This window comes from Delphinapterus leucas, chromosome 11, assembly GCF_059928025.1.
Source record: "Delphinapterus leucas isolate spDelLeu-1000000601 "Yukka" chromosome 11, BTC_Dleu_Yukka2, whole genome shotgun sequence".
Taxonomy (NCBI): Eukaryota; Metazoa; Chordata; class Mammalia; order Artiodactyla; family Monodontidae; genus Delphinapterus; species Delphinapterus leucas.
In genome coordinates this window covers 40,676,213-40,699,240 of record NC_143139.1, presented here as the reverse complement: position 1 = coordinate 40,699,240, position 23,028 = coordinate 40,676,213, and the positions used below count along the sequence as shown (strand labels likewise).

The 23,028-nt window shown below is 40.4% G+C and overlaps 3 protein-coding genes across 6 annotated transcripts in view; 1 reads left to right on the top strand and 2 right to left on the bottom strand.

Moving 5' to 3' along the window:
• The window catches only part of HIGD1C (HIG1 hypoxia inducible domain family member 1C), a 20,321-nt gene extending 13,249 nt beyond the window's left edge, over window positions 1-7,072 (bottom strand). Inside the window, exons 1-2 of the mRNA XM_030763087.2 lie at window positions 6,972-7,072; window positions 1,789-1,923 (exon numbers count right to left, since the gene is read on the bottom strand). Of these exons, the coding sequence (XP_030618947.1) occupies window positions 1,789-1,923; window positions 6,972-7,065 (229 nt within the window). The 5' untranslated portion in view covers window positions 7,066-7,072. The remainder of the gene's footprint in view (window positions 1-1,788; window positions 1,924-6,971) is intronic.
• The window catches only part of SLC11A2 (solute carrier family 11 member 2), a 59,534-nt gene extending 44,842 nt beyond the window's left edge, over window positions 1-14,692 (top strand). For all 3 annotated transcript variants that reach the window (XM_089920718.1, XM_089920717.1, XM_022572168.3), the window contains one exon: window positions 1-14,692. This exon is cut by the window's left edge and continues 13,683 nt beyond it. The gene's annotated coding sequence lies outside the window, so the exon portion shown is untranslated.
• Window positions 3,924-23,028, bottom strand: part of TMT1A (thiol methyltransferase 1A) — a 36,138-nt gene continuing 17,033 nt past the window's right edge. For both annotated transcript variants that reach the window (XM_089920727.1, XM_089920726.1), the window contains exon 3: window positions 3,924-23,028. In XM_089920727.1, coding sequence (XP_089776853.1) covers window positions 23,014-23,028 — 15 coding nt within the window. In that variant the 3' untranslated portion in view covers window positions 3,924-23,013.

Below are 23,028 nucleotides of genomic sequence, written 5' to 3'. Positions count from 1 at the left end.
GCTTATCTGCTGGCCCACCTGGTTGGCATGGGGCAGCAATCAGGAGTGCAGCTACCATGGCTCCTGCTGAATTTCCTCTTTCACCTTCTCTGACTCCTTGGCCAGGTCCATGTTTAGCTCCAGGATGAGGGGCATTGGCTTTTTCTATGTCACTCCATCATCAAATTTGGAGGTTTAGAGATGGTGAGAAATCCATAAGGATTCCAGACCTTGCAGGTTCCAGATTTTTCTTGCTTCTCTCACTTCTCATCTACCTTTTCTAACTGCTTGCTCTGCCCACTTCAGGTCCCAGATCCTGATACATAAGAAAGAGCCTCACAATTACATAAGTCCAAATACCTAAAATAAATCTCTTACTATATGTCACTACTCCTAGTTCTGCAGTCTCATCAAACACTGATTGATTCACCTACCATACCAAACTGTGTCGAGTTCCACTAACATGCCATGCTTCTGTGCCTTTGTTTTCTTCCCTTTGCCTAGAATCCTGACCTCCTTCTCTGCTTCGTTAATTCCTCTACATTCTTGGCTCATCACATGGTTTGCATCCTTAGAGAAGCCTCCCTGGACTCTCAGCCCTAGTTAAATGCTTCTCCTTTGTGCTTGTGCTTCCATAGCAACCTGTGTTAATCTTATTGTAGTACCTCTGACTTTATATTGTCTTCTCCTGCTCTTGATCTCTCTCCCTAAGGAGATTAAACTAGTTGAGGGTAGAGAGTTAGTTTCACTGCTGTATCTCTAGACCAGCACAGTGCCTTGCACATAGCTCATGCTCATAAGTGTTTTCTGAATGATGAAAATGAGGCCTGTTACTTCATAGTAAAGTTTCTTGTTGTATTTTGTTCACGACTCACATATCACAGCTCACAGTAAAGAGATAATTACCATATAACTCCCTATAGGCAAGCCCCACACCCATCATCCCATAATCCTAGACCTACTCAGGCTGATTCTACTTTGCACAGCATGAAGGGGAGCTAAGAACATTGTGACTTGTTCTCATTAATGTAGACAAAAATTTTAGGTAATTTAGGTCCCAAAGTAGACTCCTTGTTAGAACTAAATGATTTAGCTGTTGATATAACCTGAATCAACCAGATAATTTTACACCCACTCTTTGGATTTGACTGTGTAAATATTGCTTAATTTATAGACTAATAAAAAATTACCTATTGCTCAGGCTTGGAATAGCTGAGTTATACAGGGTATAAACTCTTCACTGCTCCTTTCACTGTAGAGGATAACAGAAACTATAACCTAGTTCTCCACTGGGTTTTTCTTTTTTTAGATTGAAGTATAATTCACATACAATTTGAATTTATGTTGTACAACATAATGATTCTATATCTGTATGTATTGTGAAATGATCACAATAAGCCTAGTTAGCATCTATTACCATATATACAGAATTTTTTTCTTGTGATGAGAACTTTTAAGATCTACCCTCGTAGCAACTTTCAAATATGCAATACGGTATTATTGACTATAGTCACCACGCTGTACATTACATCCCCATGACTCATTTATTTTATAACTAGAAGTCTGTACCTTTTGCCTACTGAGTTTTTTTTTTTTTTTCAGTGCTTAAAATACCAAGAGATTAAGCCTATAACTGGGCAGCAACCTCAACCAAGTGAAGATCACTGTCTTTCTTATCCTTCCTCCTCCATTACATCATCTTGACCCAATATTCGTGAATGAATATATAAAAATACTAATATGAATGGATGAATAAATCAAAATACTCTCAAAGACAACTGAACACAAGATACAAATTAAGCAGGTTACCTAGAGTCACAGCTCTTACAACAAATCCTTGGGGAGCAACTCTCATGTGAATAAGATGAATGGACATTTTCTGATCTCTTCTGTGTTTTAACTTGTAAAGACCATAGGACCCCACAGTCGTAAAGCCTGCTATCCCTGTGAATTAAAAAAGTAGCGATTATATAAATAGCAGGCTAAAATTCCCAAGAGCTTAGAGAATTGAATAAAAGACTGTGCAAGGGATCAGTACCTGGAAGATAAGCAGGCAAGATACCAAAGGATACTTCACTCATGGATTCAATATTTGCAGTTTTGACTCTTCCCAGAAAAACCTGAATTGTATACTATAGTAACTTGTCTAGTAACTTCTAATTTTCCTGAGGCATGGCTTCAGATTTATAGGCTGCAAGCCTTTTATTTGGGGCAAGTCACTTAACCAGCGAGTGAACCAACCAAAATCTCAGCATTCATAGCTTTTGGGTGTTTGGCTTTATTCCTCTCTACCTGTTACTAAATAAGGAGTAAATCTAGTAAAGTGAAAGAAACTTTACTCTTCTGTGAAAATGAGATATTAAATTTTAATGAGAGGTAAAAAGGTCTGAATATTTGCATGAGAAGTATGTGACTCTGGGAAGAACTGTGATTCTAGAAAATTCCAGAAGCCCATACAAATATTTCTGTATTCACTACATATGTCAAGGGGTGAATATACTGCTGGGACAACCAAGATTCTGTGTAATTCACTCTAAAACAGAAAACTGAATAGGAATCAACTGAATAGGGAAAATTCTAGAAAGCGATTTGAAACACTGTGAGAACTTAACCCATGACAAATCAAGATAACCAAATAACAGATAAGGGAAAAACTATTTGAACTAACTTGGATTTGTATCTTACACCAGACCCTACAAAAATAGTCTGGATGGGTTAGAATTAAATATGAAAATAAAAATATCAACAAAATCTAGAAGAAAATAGAACAGCATATTTATAACATCTAAAAGGGGGTAAGGTAGACTTAAAAAAAGTGACAAGGACAAAAATGCTATATTTTGACATAAGAGTAAAGGAAACTTTTGCATAATAAAAGTGTGGCTCTATTTTGGGGGATCTCTCTTCTATCCTATTGATTTATGCATCTATCCCTTCATCAATACCACACTGTTGATTACTCTATATATTAAGCCTTAGTATCTGGTAGGAGTGATTCCTTCCACTTAATACTTTTTAAAAAATTATTATTAAAGGTATCCATCCTTGAGATCAACTGCCTTTTTTTAAAAAAATTTATTAAATTTATTTATTTTTGGCTGCATTGGGTCTTCGTTGCTGTGTGCGGACTTTCTCTAGTTGTGGTGAGTGGGGGCTACTCTTCGTTGTGGTGTGCAGGCTTCTCATTGCAGTGGCTTCTCTTGTTGTGCAGCGTGGGCTCTAGGCGCCTGGGCTTCAGTAGTCGTAGCACGCCATCTCAGTAGCTGTGGCTTGCGGGCTCCAGAGCGCAGTCTCAGTAGTTGTGGTGCACGGACTTAGTTGCTCCACGGCATGTGGGATCTTCCCGGACCAGGGCTCGAACCTGTGTCCCCTGCATTGGCAGGCGGATTCTTAACCACTGCACCACCAGGGAAGCCCTACTTAATACTTTTTCTTAAAAGTGGTAGTCTTAGCCATTCTAGAACTTTTGCCTTTATATAAATTTTAGAATAAGCTTGTTTCTGTCTACAAAAAAACATTGCTGGGATTTTGATAGGAATTACAGTAAACCCATAGATGAGTTTGGGGAGAGTTGACACCTTTATTGAGTCTTACAATCCACGAACACAATAGTCTCTACATTTATTTAGTTCTTCTTTGATTTCTTTCATTAGCATTTTGTATTTTTTCAGCGTACAGATTCCGTACATGTTTTGTTAAGCTTATACCTAATCATTTCATTTCTTCAGAGCGACTGTAAATGGTCTTATGTCTTTAATTTCAGTTTCCATATGTTTGTTGTTAGTATACAGAAATGCAGTTGATGTTTATGGACGATAGCAAGTTTTGATTAACTATGGGCCCATGTTTGACTCTGTGGGTGGGTGAGGATATATTTATTCTCTCAGAGTATACTTAATAAGTGGAAATAAGAATCAGAGTAAATAATCACATTTATATGTATATTTTGTAGGCTGATTGTGAAATTGAAATATGACAAACATAAAAACGGCAAAAAACAACAGTTAAAACGACAATGGCAGGTACATTGAGAAACAGGTACAATGCTGAAAGCTCTGTAAGTTTAGCCAAATCTTTCTGGAAAGAACTCTGGAGACATATAATAAGTGACATTAAACTGAACATGCTTCCTGCCCTGGAAATTCTACTTTGGGGACATACTCCAAGGAAGTAAGCAAAAGAAAAGTCAAGAAGTTGACACAAAGATGTTTATGGCTACACTATGTATGAGGAAAAACTAAACCCAAATGGCCCAAACAGAGGAAAAACTACCATAGCTATAAAAAAATTACAAGTATAGGAAGTACTAATATACAGAAATGTACTATGAAATGTTAGGTGAAAGAAGCAAAAACAAATAATCTATCAACACAGAGTTTAAATACATATAATGTACACACAGACCTTAGCAGTATTCATAAAATTTTAAATAATATGAATAAATTATAATGACAGAAGTTAAGACAACAAATTAAAATGTTCTGTAAATTATTGACAGGATACTCTGTCCTGCAGCAGAAAATACTTAGGAGATATTCTTAATAAAACAATAGCTAACAAACTATTCAATAATATATATACAAATTTGATCAGATATTTTTCTAGCAGAAACTTGGCTCTCTTCCCTTATCAAATCAATACTCTGTTCTAACTGAAATTTGTTTTGTTTCTTTTAGAGATTAAAGTCAGCACTTTTACTGTTTTCCATACGATGTCTCTGTAGTTTGAATATAACTGAATTTAGCTGGAAACACTTTTTTATCTTTCTACTTTAATCATGCTAAATGTCTCTGGAAAAACAGTTTAATTTCCAACAGGCACAGTGATTAATCTCTGTTCATTACAGTGATCTGCTCAAGTGGCACTGAGTCCTTGAATTGTTTTGTTAGTTAAAAATGCTAAAGAAGAGGAATAAATCACTACAAAATTATTTGCCTCCATTTCTTGTGCCATTACAAGCCTTAATCAAATTAAGTGGAACTTTCAAACACAGAATATTACTATAAAGTAAAATTTTGATTCTTTTTGATATGTGAATAATGACACATAAAGTTGCTAGATTTGTAGTGGTATTTAATGGAAACATATGACTTATACCTCTTTAGAGGCTTTTGTGGAATTAATCACAAAGTTATGTACATCTGATTTGTATATATATTTTTAAAACAATTTTATTGAAGTATATTTGTTTTACAGTGTTGTGTTAATTTCTGCTGTACAGCAAAGTGATTCAGTTATAATATATATATATTCTTTTTCATACTGTTTTCCATTATGGTTTACAACAGGATATTGAGTATAGTTCCCTGTATGTACATCTGATTTAAATAAGTTATTTTAATAGTTTCCAGACAAAGAAAGCACAAGGAAAGAGGCATGGCTGAAGTATTAAATAATAATGCCTAGGGCAGCTAAAGCATCCAAAAGAGAAAGAAGAGAAAGCTTAGATTTTAAAACATAATATTGGTGCTTAGATTTTGTGGGTTTTTTTTTAAGTCCACATACATATAGTATTTGTTTAAAATGTAAACATATCAAATATGTGTTGGGAAAGGATAAAGAGGCTAAGACTCCAGGTATAATTAGAATAATACTTCTTTAACCTGGAGTTTACTTAACCATCAACCTCAGCATCTGGAACACATCAGGAAGCCAGCAACAAGCCACAGAGCATGAACACCACAAAGTCCATGCTCTCAAGTGTACAGGTAGGCCCAGGCTTTCATTCAGAGCTTCTTTACTCTGAATTGACTCATGGTTCTTTTAAGCGTGGGTATCTAGCTTATGACACCACAGAACATTAGAAGCAGAAGTTTCTGATGGTACCCAACGGTAATGGAAGAAACAGAAAAGTCTATAAGCATCGACACAAGAACTTAAAGTTTGGAGTTGAGGGCTTCCCTGGTGGCGCAGTGGTTGAGAGTCCGCCTGCCGATGCAGGGGACACGGGTTCGTGCCCCGGTCCGGGAAGATCCCACATGCCGCGGAGCAGCTGAGCCCGTGAGCCGTGGCCGCTGAGCCTGCGCGTCCGGAGCCTGTGCTCCGCAACGGGAGAGGCCACAACAGTGAGAGGCCTGCGTACCACACACACACACACACAAAAAGTAAAGTTTGGAGTTGATTAGAGAACAAAGAGACATGTAAATCTTCCTCAACTCATGACAGGGTTACACCTTGAAAAACCCATCATACGTTGAAAATACTGTAAGTCAAAAATTCATTTAATACACCTCACCTATTGAACATTATAGCTTAGCCTAGCCTACTTTAAATGTGCTTGGAATACTTACATTAGCCTGTAGTTAGGCAAAATCATCTAACACAAAGCCTATTTTATAATACAGTGTTGAATATCTCATGTAATTTATTGAATATTGTACTGAAAGTGAAAAACAGGATGGTCGGGTACAGAGTGGTTGTTTACCTTCATGATGGCGAGGCTGACTGGGAGCTGCCACTGCCCAGCATCATAAGAGAGTATCATACTACATATTGCTAGGCCAGGAAAAGATCAAAGTTCAAAGTATGGTTTCTGTTGAATGCGAATTGCTTTCTCATCATCTTAAAGTCAAAAAGTCGTAAGTTGAGGACCGTCTAGATACATCTCAATAGTCTCTAATAGGCTCTGTATAATAATAAACTGATACTGCACCTGCTGATTCTGAGTCATTACAGAAAAGTTACAGTCCATTCAATCAATCCCATTTAGATTGGCTGGGAACTAGTAATTTTCGATAGACTGCTAATGAAAATGGATTAAACAGAATAAAAAATTGATGCTTCATAATAATAAGAGTTAATATTTACTGAGGATTTGCCATACACTAGAAACTGTGTTGAAAGTGTAACTCATTCATGCATAGAAAGGGTTAGCTCCAATTATCTGAAAACATTTAATTATATAAACTATTTCAATACTCAAAGATACTGGGTAAGGCATTATTGTTTTATTAGAAACAGCTTCACAGTATCCAGTCAAGGCTTGTACTTACCTACAGGGACAAAGGGGGAATCTCTAGATTTCCTGATCAGTCGGGATAACAGGCCTTCGTTCTCATCTGCTGACCACTGGTTATCTGAAGACATTTTTTCTCTCTAGTAACAGTAGGGGCTAATCAAAAAGAATCTGTTTCCGTCTCCCAATATACTCTTATGTGTTCTTCTGTCTTCATTTGCTTGACATGCTTGTCTGCTCAACTGAAATAAACAGTTATCTTTCCTTCACCCTTTGCATTGTGGAGTCCTTTCATTTTGTTTAGGGGTGGAGGAAAGAAAAATATACAAAGAGAGGTAAATGATGATCAGATTCCATGAATCCAGAGTAAAAACACAGATCATAAGTGTGTTATTCAGTCCCCTTTCACTGCTTGGCATTTGAAATCATTGGGAACCTCAGAACTTCCGCAAACAGTAAGAACACAGAGTTTCTTTCATAAAATATAGTTTTAAAGAATGATGGCAGTGCCAACATAGGCAAAAATACCTCCAGATTTACAGGTGATGGGAGAATGATCACTCCAGTTCTGCAGAATGTGTAGGGCATTATAAAGCACCTACCATGTACCAGATGCTATGCTAGACAACGGAAATAATCTTCCTTGTCTGCACAGAATGAATGAGGAAACTAGCAAGAGCAACTATAATCACAATCAACGTGGTCTGGCAGTACCTCAGTTTGTTATCCGTGCAACCCTCTATTTTCAACCCTCAAAATTCAAATATGGAGGCTTCATTCTACAAATCAGCTTTCATCAGAAAATGTAAGCCGGTAAGTGGAAGAAGCACAATACCTTTGGCGTACTCCACCACCTGCAGCCTGTTTCCTGGTGTTCGTTCAGCTGGAAGCCATAGATCAGAACAGGCTTTGTTAGGCCAGGACACGTTTACGTGCAATTTCCAGCTAATTGATAATGGGAAAGCCCAGAACCCTCCCCTCACCAAGGGGGCGTGGCCGGCTGGTATCGGCCATAGGCCAGGCTGGAAACTCACTGGTAGCGGCACCTGGACCACAAACAAGAGGCTTTCCAAGATAATATTCAAGGAAACGTTAGGCTTTTGAAGAAGATGCCTTTCCTTCTCCCTTCACAAGGACGCTCCCAACTTCCCTCTGTGGCTTTGAATCCCGCTACCCAACTCCTGGGCCTGAAATTGAAGGGAAAGTTGGTGCAGGGTTACAACACTGGGTTTGTAGGTGGGAGTGGGGGTTAGCCTTATGAGGCCAAGATTCTTGTGGTTTTTTTAGTGCGCTTGCCAGAGGGGCGCCCACTGTGGCCGAGATCCGGGACTGAGACGCCGCGAGCCTGCACCAGCTCGCCTGACCGCCGGACCGTCGCACCTGGCGGCTCCACGGGAGCCTAGAGCTGCACGCGCGCCCTGCCGGGAAGGACGTGATGTCACTGCGTCCCCGGCCAATCCGAGGGCAGGGCGGGCCGGCACGGGAAGACGCCGAGCGAGCTGCTGCCCTGCGCCTGCGCGCGGAGATTGAGGCTAATCTGGCTTTCCCGGCGGGTGGTGGTGGACGACCCCTTCGCTGCTGTTGTGAAGGTGCACCCTTGAGCCCCTTGAGGCCTCGGAGAAGTTCGGACTTACCGCCTCCGTCTGACTGCAGCCACAGAGACCTCAGGATGACGGCAGAGGACCAGGTAGCGTTCATGCTTTTTCCTTGTAACATTTAATTATTAAATAATTTTAGATTTACAGAAAAGTTCCCAGAATAGTACCCCAAAAATGTGTATCTGACACTTAGATACCCCTTTGTTAACATTGCGCCACATTTGCTTTATCATTTCTCTCTAGATACGATTTCTTCCTTCCTTCCTTCCTTTATATGAACCACCTGAGAGAAAGCTGCACCGATAGGCCTATACCCCTATATACGTTGTGTGCATTTGGGGAATTCTCTTACATAACCATAGTACAAGGAGCAAAATCAGGAGATTAACATTGCTATAATACTATAATCTGAAGATTTTATTCATAGTTCACCAGTGGTCCCAATAATCCTTAATAGCAAAAAAGAATTTTTTTTCTGGTCTAGGATCCAATCAAGATTACATATTGCATTTGGTTGTCAAGTCTCTTTAGTGTCCTTTAATCTGGAACATTTCCTTAGTCGGTGTATTACTCAAGGTTCTCCAGAGAAACAGAATTGATAGGATATATATATATATATATATATGTATATATGTATACCTGATCGAAGATATGCATATATACATATGTATGAGGAGATTTATTGCAGGAATTGGTTCACGTGGTAATGGGGACAGAGAAGTCCCAGGATCTGCCACCTGCAAGCTGGCAATGGTCTAAGTCCCCGTCCAAGTCCGAAGGCCCGAGAAGTAGGAGCACTGATGTCTGAGGGCTGGAAAAGGTAAATGTCCCAGCAGCTCAGGCAGAGAGCAAATTCACCCTTATTCTGCCTTTTTGTTTTACTCAGGCCCTCCACGGGTTGGATGGTGCTAAGGCGCATCAGTGAGGGTGATCTTTATTCAGCCTATCAATTCAAATGCTAATCATCTGAAAACACCCTCACAAACCCATCCAGAAAAAATGTTTTACCAGCTTTTTCGGCATCCCTCAGCCCAGCTAAGTTGTCGCACAAAATTAACCATCACAGTTGTCTTTTGTCTTTCATGACCTGATACGTTGCCAATGCAGGCCAGTTATTTTGTAGGATGTCTCTAACTTTAAGTTTTATCTGATGCTTTCTCATCATTAGATTGAGGCTATGCATTTTTGGCAGAATATCACAGAAGTGATGTTGTGTCTTCTTGGCTTGTAATATCAGGAGGCACATAAAGTCAGCTTGTGTGGTGGTAGTAAATTTTATTCGATATTCTGCTGATAGATGTCTAACAACTGGATCTGCAGGGAAAAAAACCCCTTGTTGGTAATATTTGCCGATTTCCATGGTATAAATACTCCCACCCTGGTCGATTTCAAGCTACTGTCCTATAGTCACTGCACGCAAAATTGGGAACAGATGTGACTCTTCTGAGTTGGTGTGAAGTTGGCTCTAGCACACCACTGCTTTGATCACTTGGTTTAAGGTGGTGTCTGCCTGTTTCCCCACTGTAACGTTACTATTTTTTCCCTTTATAATTAATAAGTATTTTGTGAGGAGATACGTTTTTTTTTTTTTTTTTTTTTTTGTGATACGCGGGCCTCTCACTGCTGTGGTCTCTCCCGCCGCGGAGCACAGGCTCCAGACGCACAGGCCCAGCGGCCATGGCTCACGGGCCCAGCCGCTCCGCGGCATGTGGGATCCTCCCGGACCGGGGCACGAACCCACATCCCCTGCATCGGCAGGCAGACTCCCAACCACTGCGTCACCAGGGAAGCCCGAGATACTTTAATATTATATAAATATGCTGTTATTTATCAGATTTTTACCCATTAATTTCAGCACACAGTGATGATCCTTGCCTGGATCAATTACTATTATGTTTGCCAAATGGTAATTTCCGAAATCCATCATTCCTTTTATATTTTTCAATTGGTATTCTACTATAAGAAATTGCTTTCCCTCCTTCCCTGTTTAATTATTCATTTATTTATATCAGTTTGGACTCATGAATTTCCATTTTATTCAGTAGCTTATAATTCATACCATAATTAGTTTATTTTGATGGCCAAATTGTCCTAGATTTGGCTAGTGGGAGCCCCTTCAAGCTGGCTCTCCTATGTCCTATTGACATGACACTATCATTCTTCAAACACTTCTTTAAATCCTGGTGTAGCAAGTTGTTCCAGGCTGAACGTGTAATTTTTCTCCCCTAGCCCTGAAATCAGCCATTTCTTCAAGGAGTCCTGATTCATTTTAGTGGAGAATGATACTTAGAAACCAAGTTTTGGGAACTAGAGCTTCTCATTGTTACTGGAGTGTCATTACTTTTAGGTCCTCTTAGCAGAGTTAGGATTTATATCTCTCTATGTTTTTATTCCTATAAAGCTTTATCAAAACCATGAATTCATAGTAATATCTTCAGTTTCAGTGCAGTTCTGCAGTGTTCATTCCAGTCTTCCCCTTTTCATATTTGTGATTTCTTTTTCTGACTGTGAGAGACCTGACTCCCCCTATCCTCAGTATATTCATCTGCTTTATTCTAGACAAAAAAAGTAGTTTCAGAATTTCTAACCCATACCTCTGTGAAAAACAAGCCTATGAAATATTTTTTATAGTTCTTTTTGTCAAGGGAATACAGTCAAAGCACTGTCTTCAAAAATCACTTGGATTGAAAACATATGTCTACACAAAAACTTGTTCACAAATGTTCATAGCATCTTTATTCACAATAGCCAACAAGTGGGAACAACCCAAGCATCCATCATTCGATGAATGGAGAAATAAAATGTGATATATGCGTCCATGGAATATTATTTGGCCATAAAAAGAAATGAAGAACTGATACATGCTACATCATAGATAAACCTCAAAAACATGCTAAATGAAATAAGCCTGTCACAAAAGACCACACATTGTGTGATTCCGTTTATGTGAAATGTCCAGAATAGGCAAATCTTTAGAGACAGAAGGTGGTTGCCTAGGGCTGCGAGACAGTGGGGGCGGGGAAATAGGGAGTGACTATTAATGGGTACAAAGTCTTTTTAGGGGGTGATGAAAAGTGCTTTAAAAATAGATTGTGATGGTGGTCACAGAACTCTGAATATACTGAAAACCACTGAATTGTGTACTGTAGGTAAATGTTATATGAACTATATCTCAAAACTGTTGTTAAAAAAATAAGTCACTTGGAAAGAAAAGCTACTTGGATTAATTTTTTCCTCCTCCATCAATGTGGTTAACATTCATTTGAAATATATTTCAGCGTTTTTTTATTTTTCCATTTTAGAGGTCCCTCCATTTTTAATTTTATTTTATGTAAGACATTCTTTTACCTATTTTATATAAAACATAAACATGATTCCAAAAATCAAAACTATACAAAGGGTGGGCTTCCCTGGTGGCGCAGTGGTTGAGAGTCCGCCTGCCGATGCAGGGGACACGGGTTCGTGCCCCGGTGCGGGAAGATCCCACGTGCCGCGGAGCGGCTGCGCCCGTTAGACATGGCCGCTGAGCCTGCGCGTCCGGAGCCTGTGCTCCGCAACGGGAGAGGCCACAACAGTGAGAGGCCCGTGGTACCGCAAAAAAAAAAACCCACCAAAAACCAAAAAACTATACAAAGGGCATATTAAAAACTGTGTCACTCCTTTCTCCCTTTTATTTGTACTCTCTTCCCACCCACCCACTATAGACAACCAATCTCATTAGTTTCTAGCTTATTTTTCATAAATTTCTTTTTGCAAAAATAAACAGATACATATGTATTTTCTGCTATACTCTTCTTTTTTACAGAGAAGGCACCACACTGTAGTTGTACCTAATATAGCTGTTGCTAACTTAGTAATATATCCCTGAAATCGCACGTTATCACTTCGTATCACCTCTTCAGTCTGCTCTACAGCTGCATAGTACTCCACTGTGCAAACACGCCGTAGTACTTATTTAAGCACTCATATGTTATGGGCACCCAGCTTGGAAACATTACACACAACAGTACAATTAATGACCTCGTGCATCTGTATTTCCGTACTGTTGTAAGTGTATGTTCAAGGTGAATTCCTAGAAGTGGAATTGCTGAGTCAAATGGTAAATGCAGGTATAGTTTTGTTAGATATTGTCAAATTCCACAAGAGCTGTATGAGTTTGAATTCCTACCAGCAATATTCAGAAGTGTCTGTTTCTCCACAGTCTGCCCAGAAGAATGTGCTGTCAGGCTTTTGAAGTCTTTGCTGATCTGATATGTGAGAAATGATATCTCACAGTGTTGTTTTTTTTTTTTTTTTTTTTTTTTTTTTGCGGTACGCGGGCCTCTCACTGTTGTGGCCTCTCCCGTTGTGGAGCACAGGCTCTGGACACGCAGGCTCAGCGGCCATGGCTCACGGGCCCAGCCGCTCCGCAGCATGTGGGATCCTCCCGGACTGGGGCACGAACCTGTGTCGCCTGCATCGGCAGGCGGACTCTCAACCACTGCGCCACCAGGGAAGCCCAAAGCTAAGTTTTTTTTGGTGTTATTTTGTTTTGTTTTTACTGGAAGAAGGTGTAGTGGATTTTAGGGTATTTGAAGACAGGGGAAAGAATTCCTGGAGAGGGGAGAAGTGAAGATGCAGAAGTGGTGTGACTTGGCAGAAGAAAAACCTGAAAGAGATGAACCAAGAGACAAGGATGGTGATCCAGCAATTCCATTCCTGGGTCTTTATCCTAAGAAAACAAAAACACTACTCTGAAAAGATACATGCACCCTGTAATCATTGCAGCATTATTTACAAGAGCTAGGAGACAGAAGCAACCTAAATGCCCATCAATAGATGAATGGATAAAGAAGATGTAGTGTATATATATGTGATGGAATATTACTCAGCCATAAAAAAGAATGAAATTCTGCCATTTACAACAGCATGGATGGACCTAGAGGGTATTCTGCTAAGTGAAATAAGTCATACAGAAAAAGACAAATACTGTATGATTTCACATATATGTGGAATCTAAAAAACAAAACAAATGAACAAACATAAGAAAACAGAAACAGAGTCACAGATACAGAGACCAATCAGGTGGCCAGAGGGGAGAGGGGCAGGGGGATGAGTGAAAAAGGTGAGGGAAATTAAGAGGTACAAACTTCCAGTTCAAAATAAGTGAGTCACAGGGATGAAATATATAGTGTGGGAAATATAGTCAATAATAATAGAATTTCTTTGTGTGGTGACAGATGGTAACTGGACTTAACATATGATCATTTTATAATATATAGAAATATCAAATCACTATGTTGTACACCAGGAACTAACATAGTATTGTAGATAAATTATACTTCAAAAACAAACAGACTCGTAGAAAAAGAAATCAGATTTGTGGTTACCAGAGGCAGGGGCTGGGAGGAGGGGGAATTGGATGAAGGCAGTCAAAAGGTAGAAACTTCCAGTTATATGATAAACAAGTGCCAGGGATGTAATGTACAACATGATTAAAATAATGCTGCCCTATATTATGCATGAAAGCTGTTAAGAGAAGCAAGTCCTAGGGCTTCCCTGGTGGCACAGTGGTTAAGAATCCGCCTCCCAGTGCGGGGGACACGGGTTCGAGCCCTGATCTGGGAAGATCCCACATGCCACGGAACAACTAAGCCCATGTGCCACAACTACTGAGCCCGCACTCTAGAGCCCGCGAGCCACAACTACTAAGCCCTCACACAACAACTACTGAAGCCCGCGCGCCTAGAGCCCATGCTCCGCAACAAGAGAAGCTACCGCAACGAGAAGCCCATGCACCACAACGAAGAGTAGCCCCTGCTCGCCACAACTAGAGAAAGCCCGCGCACAGCAATGAAGACCCAACACAGCCCAAAATAAATAATAATAAATAGGGCTTCCCTGGTGGCGCAGTGGTTGAGAGTCTGCCTAGCAATACAGGGGACACGGGTTCGTGCCCTGGTCCGGGAAGATCCCACATGCCGCGGAGCGGCTGGGCCCGTGAGCCATGGCCGCTGAGCCTGTGCATCCGGAGCCTGTGCTCTGCGACGGGAGAGGCCACAGCAGTGAGAGGCCCGCGTACCGCAAAATAAATAAATAAATAAATAAAATAAAATAAATATTTAAAAAATTGTATAAAAAAAGAGAGTAAATCCTGAGAGTTCTCATCATAGGAAAAAAATGTTTCCTATTTCTTTAATTTTGTATCTATGAGATATTGGATGTTCACTCAACTTATTGTGGTAGTCATTTCACGATATATATAAGTCAAATTATTATGCTGTACCCCTTAAATTTATACATTGCTGTGTGTCAGTTATATCTCAATAAAACTGGAAGGGAAAAAAAAAAGAGCCCAGGGCTGGCCTTGCAGAGCCTGGGAGGAGACCTCATCCTCAGGTCAGTAGAGGGGATCTGTGAGGTTCTTAAATTTCTGATCCCAGTGAGTGACTTTTTTTTCTTTTCCTTTTGTGAAATGAGTTGTGAAGTTGTCTGCTGAGAGGAGCAGTGTGGAAATGAGTGTGGTGAAGGTCTGTCCTTCGTGTCAGCTGAGGGTAAACTACAACATTCCTGAGCAGCACTGAAAGTCTAACTCAGAGTTTGTAGTTTCTCCTGAGAGCAGCAACAGAGGAAGCAAATGGCTGGGATCAGTTGTTCATTTAACAAAGATTAATTGAGCGCTGCAGATAGAAAGATGAGTTAAGACAAGTGCCCTGTCCTCAAGGAGCTTACAGTCAAGCTGGGGAGATGGATTAGTAAAGCAGCCTCACATGAGAACACATTGAGATGGTGGGAGGAAAAGGCATGGGACCCAAAATCAAACTGGAGAGTTAAGAAAGTTCTTTTTGGAGAAAGTGACTTATGGGATGTTTTAGAGAACTGGTAAATTTTAGATGAAGGTAAAATTCGTCTAAATTCATGAGGTAGGGGTGTTCTGGGCAGAGGGTACAGCTTGTAGAAAGGCACAGAGGCAAACAGCCAGGCGGCTCAATGTGTAGAATTGGGCGGGAGTGGCTTGTAGAGGATGGAGCTATAGGGCTAGTAGGGCCAGATCATGAGAGCCTTGACTTTCATTTATTTATATAAAATTTTTTTTATTGGAGTATAGTTGATTTACAATGTTGTGTTAGTTTCAGGTGTACAGCAAAGTGAATCAGGTATACATACATACATATATATAATATATATACCCATTCTTTTTCAGATTCTTTTCTCATATAGGTTATTACAGAATATTGAGTAGAGTTACCTGTGATATACAGTAGGTCCTTGTTAGTTATTTTTTTTAAAGATTTATTTTAAAAAATTTATTTATTTATTTTGGCTGTGCCGGGGCTTAGTTGTGGCACGTGGGATCTTCGTTGCAACATGCGGGACCTTATAGTTGTGGCATGCAAACTCTTAGTTGCAGCATGCATGTGGGATCTAGTTCCCTGACCAGGGATCAAACCTGGGCCCCCTGCATTGGGAGCCCAGAGTCTTACCCACTGGACCACCAGGAAAGTCCCAGTTATCTATTTTATATATCGTAGTGTGTATATGTTAATCCCACTCTCCTAATTTATCACTTCCTCCCACATTTCCCCTTTGGTAACCATATGTTTGATTTTGAGATCTGTGAGTCTGTTTCTGTTTTGTAAATAAGTTCATTTGTATCATTTTCTTAAGATTCCACATATAAGTGGTATCATATGTTGTCTTTCTGTATCTGACTTACTTCACTCAGTATGATAATCTCTGTGTCCATCCATGTTGCTGCAAATAGCATTATTTCATTCTTTTTCATGGCTGGCTAATATTCCATTGTATATATGTACCACATCTTCTTGATACATTCATCTGTCGATGGACATTTAGGTTGCTTCCATGTCTTGGCTATTGTAAATAGTGCTGCAGTGAGCATTGGGGTGTGTGTGTCTTTTCGAATTATGGTTTTCTCTGGATATATGCCCAGGAGTGGGATTGCTGGATCATATGGTAGCTCTATATTGAGTTTTTTAAGGAACCTCCGTACTGTTCTCCATAATGGTTGTACCAATTTACATTCCCACCAACAGTGTAGGAGGGTTCCCTTTTCTCCAAACCCTCTTCAGCATTAACTGTTTGTAGATTTTTTGATGATGGCCATTCTGACCGGTGTGAGGTGATACCTCATTGTAGTTTTGATTTTCATTTCTCTAATAATTAGTGATGTTGAGCAGCTTTTTAAAAAAATTAATTAATTAGGTTGCACCAGGTCTTAGTTGAGGCAGGTGGGCTCCTTAGTTGTGGCTCGCGGACTCCTTAGTTTCGGGATGTTGAGCATCTTTTCATGTGCTTTTCAGCCATTTGTCTGTCTTCTTTGGAGAAATGTCTATTTAGATCTTCTGCCATTTTTTGATTGGATTGTTTGTCTTTTTGATATTGAGCTGCATAAGCTGTTTTTGTATTTTGGTGATTAATCCCTTGTCAGTCACTTCGTATGCAAATATTTTTTCCCATTCTGTGGGTGGTCTTTTCATTTTCGTTTTGTTTATGGTTTCCTTTGCTGTGCAAAAGCATCTGTTTATTTTTGTTTTTACTTCCATTACTCTAGGAGGTGGATCAAAAAAGATCTGGCTGCGATTTATGTCAGAGAGTGTTCTGCCTATGTTTTCCTCTAAGAGTGTTATAGTATCGGCCTTACATATAGGTCTTTAACCCATTTTGAATTTATTTTTGTGTGTGATGTTAGAGAGTGTTCTAATTTCATTCTTTTACATGTAGCTGTCCAGTTTTCCCAGCACCACTTATTGAAGAAATTGTCTTTTCTCCGTTGTATCTTCTTGCCTCCTTTGTCATAGATTAGTTGACCACAGGTGCATGGGTTTATCTCTGAACTTTCTATCCTGCTCTTTTGATCTATACTTCTGTTTTTGTGCCAGTACAGTACCTGTACTCAGAAAGCTATAAGATGCTGATGGAAGAAATCAAAGATGACACAAACAGATGGAAAGATATACCACGTTCTTGGATTGGAAGAATCAGTATTGTCAAAATGACTATATTACCCAAGGCAATCTATAGATTCAGTGCAATCCCTATCAAATTACCAATGGCATTTTTCACAAAACTAGAACAAAAAATTTGTAAATTTGTATGGAAACACAAAAGACCCCAAATAGCCAAAGCAATTTTGAGAAAGAAAAACAGAGCTGGGGGAATCAGACTCCCTGACTTCAGACTACACTACAGAGCCTTGCATTTTAAGCGAAGGATTTTGAACTTTAACCTGAAAGCCATGAGAAACCATCGAAGGATTTCAGGCAGGAAGTGATTTTTTATTTAGCTTCTAGAGGCATCATGGAGGACAGATTGAAGGGGGTGGGGCTGAGCTGACTTCATTGAAGTAAGGAGTGATGTGTACAGAAGCAATGGAGGGAGAAAGGAAGGGTCGGTGTCTTACTGGTTGTGAGAGGTAAGAGAAAGAGAAAGCTAGGATGATGTCTTGGTTCCCAGCTTGAGTGACAGTGACAAAAAGGGATTTTGCTATTCACTGAGATAAAAAAAAATACAGAATAAGGAGCAGATTGGCGTAAAGGAGAGCCATGGTCAGATATTGGCAGATTTTTATGGCAGTAGGAACTGGAGGCATGATTGGAGAGTGGTGATGAATTGGTTTACAATGCAGTCCAGCCTGGTTAGAGAAGGGACTCGGTGTTGGTTGGTAGCCCAAGATAGATGAGACTCATTCGAGGTCTCCAAGTTGAAGAACAGATGTAGTGGGAGAGGTGAAAGGCTGGAAGGCTGCGTTTCAAGAAAGAGACTTAAGAGTTTAAAATTTTCTGCGTGGTGCTTTGGAGGCGATGACAATATGCTTAGACAGGTGTTTGGCATGTCTGTTTCCCTCTAGAAATGGTGTGTTTATTTGTAGGAGCATTTTTTCCCCAGGAGTGGATCTGTGTCTTTCATCAGACTCTCAAGGAATCTCTTAGGACCCCATAAAAATTAAGAATTGGGGGGCTTCCCTGGTGGCACAGTGGTTGAGAGTCCGCCTGCCGATGCAGGGGACGCGGGTTCGTGCCCCGGTCCGGGAAGATCCCACATGCCGCGGAGCGGCTGGGCCCGTGAGCCATGGCCGCTGAGCCTGTGCGTCCGGAGCCTGTGCTCCGCAGCGGGAGAGGCCATGGCGGTGAGAGGCTCGCGTACCGCAAAAAAAAAAAAAAGAATTGGGATTAGTTAGCACCATCTTAAGCTAATTCTCACATTTCAGACATACCTGTCACGCAGGTGCTGTGTGAGCGGGAGGCAAATATTTCTTTATAAAATTTTACTCAGAAGGGCCCTACACAACATGAAGGGAAGAAAATAAAAGCCCAGTGGAAAAATGTAGGCTGACAGGTTAACAGTTTATTAATATTGTCCATTTTCTCCAGTGTTTCCTCCCACTTTTATCAATAATATTTGGGCAGATGAGATTGTATGCATTGGCAAGCAGTTTGGTATATGGCATCATTTATATTTATAAATAAATGTGTATTTATCTTACTGTTTCAGCCTTTGCTTTTTTTTTTTTTTGGCCGTGCTGCATGGCCTGTGGGTGGAATCTTAGTTCCCCGACCAGGGATCAAACCCATGCCCCCTGTAGTGGAAGCGTGGAGTCTTAACCATTGGACTGCCAGGGAAGTACAGCCTTTGATTTAAAAAAAAAAAAAAAAAAAAAAAAAGAAGTTTTTAGATTTCTTTGTTCCTAAGCTTTGGTGGACAATAAAATGGAAAAAAAGCTCTTCCTCTGGGATCAGAGTTAATAATCTGTTCCTATAACCTAAGAGGTGACATAGAATTTGAACGGAGTGCTACTTCTTTTATAGTCTTAATACTACCTGCTTAGCTTGACAGGTAAGATGGGAGCCAAGATTAGAGGTACTTAGAAAATCTCGTCTGTATCCGTAACATTCCCTGTAGAAGTTATTTGCAGTAGCTGAAGCAAGTGCATCTCATCTCATTACAGGTGCCAATTTTTTATTGTCAGGTACAAAAATGAGAGCTTTGCCAAGTTATTTTTTTATGGAAGTTTTCTTTTTAAAAATGCTGAATCTTCAGAAAACATTATAGTGTGTAATAATCCGGTCGATTGGAATTCCAGGATGACATTTATAGAAGTAAAATATCTTTTCTGATAGGAAAATATACTTTATTCCTCTTGCAAATGCTTAAGGAGGCAGGGCCTTGACCAGAGTGAGGGGCCTTGTGGAGCAGTTTCAGTGCTTTTACTAACCATGTTACATCTCATTTCATCCTCACAAAAATCCTAGGAGATGTGGGTACTGTTGTCCTCTTATATTAAGTGAATAAAATATTAGTAAGATGCAATGATGAGGTTTGAATTCACATATTCTGACTTGACACCCCATGCTTTTTCCACTGGACCACAAAGCTGGGAAAAGCGTTGAGGTGTCAGTTGACAGATGGCCCTAAATTCAAAGTTGAGCAGTTTAAATTCAGTCTTATGCTGAGTGAGAATGGTCAGATTAAAGTATTGTGGAAATTATGAGCTCATGCTCAGGAAGGGGTGACGAAGGCGTGGAGGCATGGAGACCAGTTTGAAGCAGTTTCTGGTATGAGAGATTATGACTTGGGTGAGATACTGGTGCGTGCCTAGGAAGCCACTTCTTCGTACCCCAGGAAAGTTGTTTGCTGAGCTCCTATTTTTCCATGGGGTGTATTGGGTGAAGGAGGGCAAAGAAGGTTAAGTCGGTTATAAAAGGAGTGTCTTTCTGCTACTGTATCCAGATGTAGTATCTCCTCCTCGCCTTAGAGCTACTTCCCTGTCATACCCTTGAATCAGGCGACACCTGGCAAGTTCCGACATAAATGGTTTATCACTTCAGCCATCCCCACTCAATTTATACATACGGTCATTCAGGCATTAGTTCTCATGCTAGGATGGTGGCTGCGGAAGTGCAGTAGAAGGGACCAGTTGAGAGGTATGTAGAAGAGGCAGAACCTGACAGTGAATCCATTGGCAAATACTTTCTGAGCACCTGCTGTATAGTACACACTATATTTGGCATGTAGAAGAAGAGATTGGTGGATATTAGTGAGTGCTAAGTGATTTCTCAAAGAAGAAGCTTCTTGAAACAGCCAGAGAATGCTTTCTAGAAGCATCACTTTACCTGGTCCTTGGGAAATAATCATAGATATTGAGGAAGTTGGAAAGTGTTGCTTACTTAGGGAAGCAGAGAGTAAATTCTTTTTCGATGGGTTAAATCTGAAGTATCAAAGGCATGGAAAGTGTGAGGTTTAGAAATCTTCTTCATGTAGGTGGTGGTTCACAGCCTAAGAGTATAAGAAACTCTTAAGGGACTGTATACAGACTGAATGAGTCTTAGGGGATCGTTCAAGAGGAATGGTGGAGGAAGAAGGAAACAGTTACAGAGACGAGGATTCAGAAGACCTTGAGAAGCAGGGCAGCACCGTGAGGAGCTCTGGGCTTTGGAGTCAGGTGAGCTACGTGGGAAAACCAGGGTGGCCACTCACTATGTGGCCTTGGGCAAGTAACGGAACATCCACTGGTCTGGTCGGCTTTCTCCTTTGTCAGGAGCAGATAATTTTACCTGCCTGGTAAAGTTATGAGTACTATGTAAAATAACTGTGTAAACTTCCTAGTATAAAGACGGCATGTAATAAATGGACATTTTTATTATTAGCTGTTAGACTCATGGAAAAAAAGGATCATTCCAAGGAGAAAGTTGACATCAGGGTCAGATACATTTTAAAGATTGAGAAGGATGCAGCCTGGGTTGCACTATGGGATGTGAGAGATTTTCACCTTTAAGAATGGTGAATTCTGAATGGTGATTTTCCTTGTTCCCATGTAATTCTCTGCAGGTTTCCAAATAGTTTCCTTTAGAAACAAATAATGCCTTACTTGACTGCGTATTACTATTTTTTCTTAACTGAACTAGAAATTGGGAACATTGGCCACTCTATGTTCATTTCCTGTGTCCTTAGTTAACATAACTTCTGCCCCCAATTCTCTGGTGATTCCATGGTTCAGGGAATTCTGGTTTTTCTTTAATATAGCCTGAATGCTTTTGGTTTTAAATTTTGAGGTATTTAAAGTGAAGCTTATTGAATAGTTTTAGTTTTTGCTTTTGTTGACATTAGTCTGCTATGATTCATTACACCCTCAGTTGCCTCAACAGATAAATAAGAATTGAATTTCAGTTATGTTAAGCTCTGTGTTTTCTAAAGCAATACCAAAGAGAAAGGCTTACGTTAGGGTCAGGAGTACAAAAGGAACTATTATGTAATGTTTGCCTCACTTTCTATTCAAGTGTGAAATAGGTAGGAATTCAGGAGAAGCAATTGGAATATCAGAACAGTTAGGAACAGAATATAATAAGTATATATTATATAAATATAATAAAATTTAACTGTTTTTGTTGTTGTCGTTGTTAGGTCGTTGTTAGCCATTAAAATAAGTGTTGAGCTCATGGACCCAGGGCCTTAACAAAATTAGGAACAAGCTGATGGAATAGTAGCCATCCCCAAATCTGCCCTTCAGGCTCTGGTGCCCAGCCCTGCCTACTTCATTTCACTTCCTTGAACATACTGTGTTTCTTCTTTTTATTTGTCTGTGGCACAAGCTGTTCCATTAGGCTGAAATACTCTCTATTCATCCTCTGGAATTCAGTTCACACGTCACTTCCTCAGGGAAGCCTCTGACCCTCCCCCCAGGAGGGTCAGATTCCATTCTCCTGTACCCTGCACTTCTCCCTCTTAGAGAGCACTGACCACAGCTGTATGCTCCACCAGGGCAGGGAACGAGTCTAGCTTATTCAGGGCTCTAAGCCAATCACTAAGAGCAGAGTGCACAATAGGCACTCAGTAAATATTTGTCGAATGAAGTTCAGCATTTATTAAGCACCAAGTGCCTCACTTCGTTAACTCCTCACAGTAACCCTTTTAGGTATTCTTATCCCCATTAACAGATGAGGAAAGTGACACTAGAAAAGTAACACGCCCCAGGTCACATAGTCAACGAATGGCACAGCCAGAACTTGACCCACGTCACTTTGACGCCAAAGCCAGTGTCCTTTTTGCTTTTACTTCTCTCATTGCGTGCTGTTATCCCACTGAAAATCCAGTGTTCTAAGCGTGGCACTACTTGATGGACCACAGAAAAGCCAGCAGAGGGCCTGATCAGAAGGTAGCTTTGTACTTACAATGTGCATTCGTAGTGTGCCTGCGTGCTTTCCCCAGTCACAGGCTCTGCTTTCATTTGGAGGATACACAACTCTCCATGTCTCAGTCCACATGGTCTGGGTGAGCTCAGCCCTAGGGAAGAAGCACTGTGCCGATCAGCATGACCCATCCCACTGAAATATGACGATTGACTCAGGGGTGGGCTTGTGACCTAATATTGTCCATAAGAGCCAAGTGAGACTCGATCTAGAACTTTGGTTGGAGTCTTTGCAAAAGTGGACTTGATCTTTCCAACTGGCCATGGGCCCTGGAAGCATGAAGATTGGCATTACTTCAGAGACTCACCAC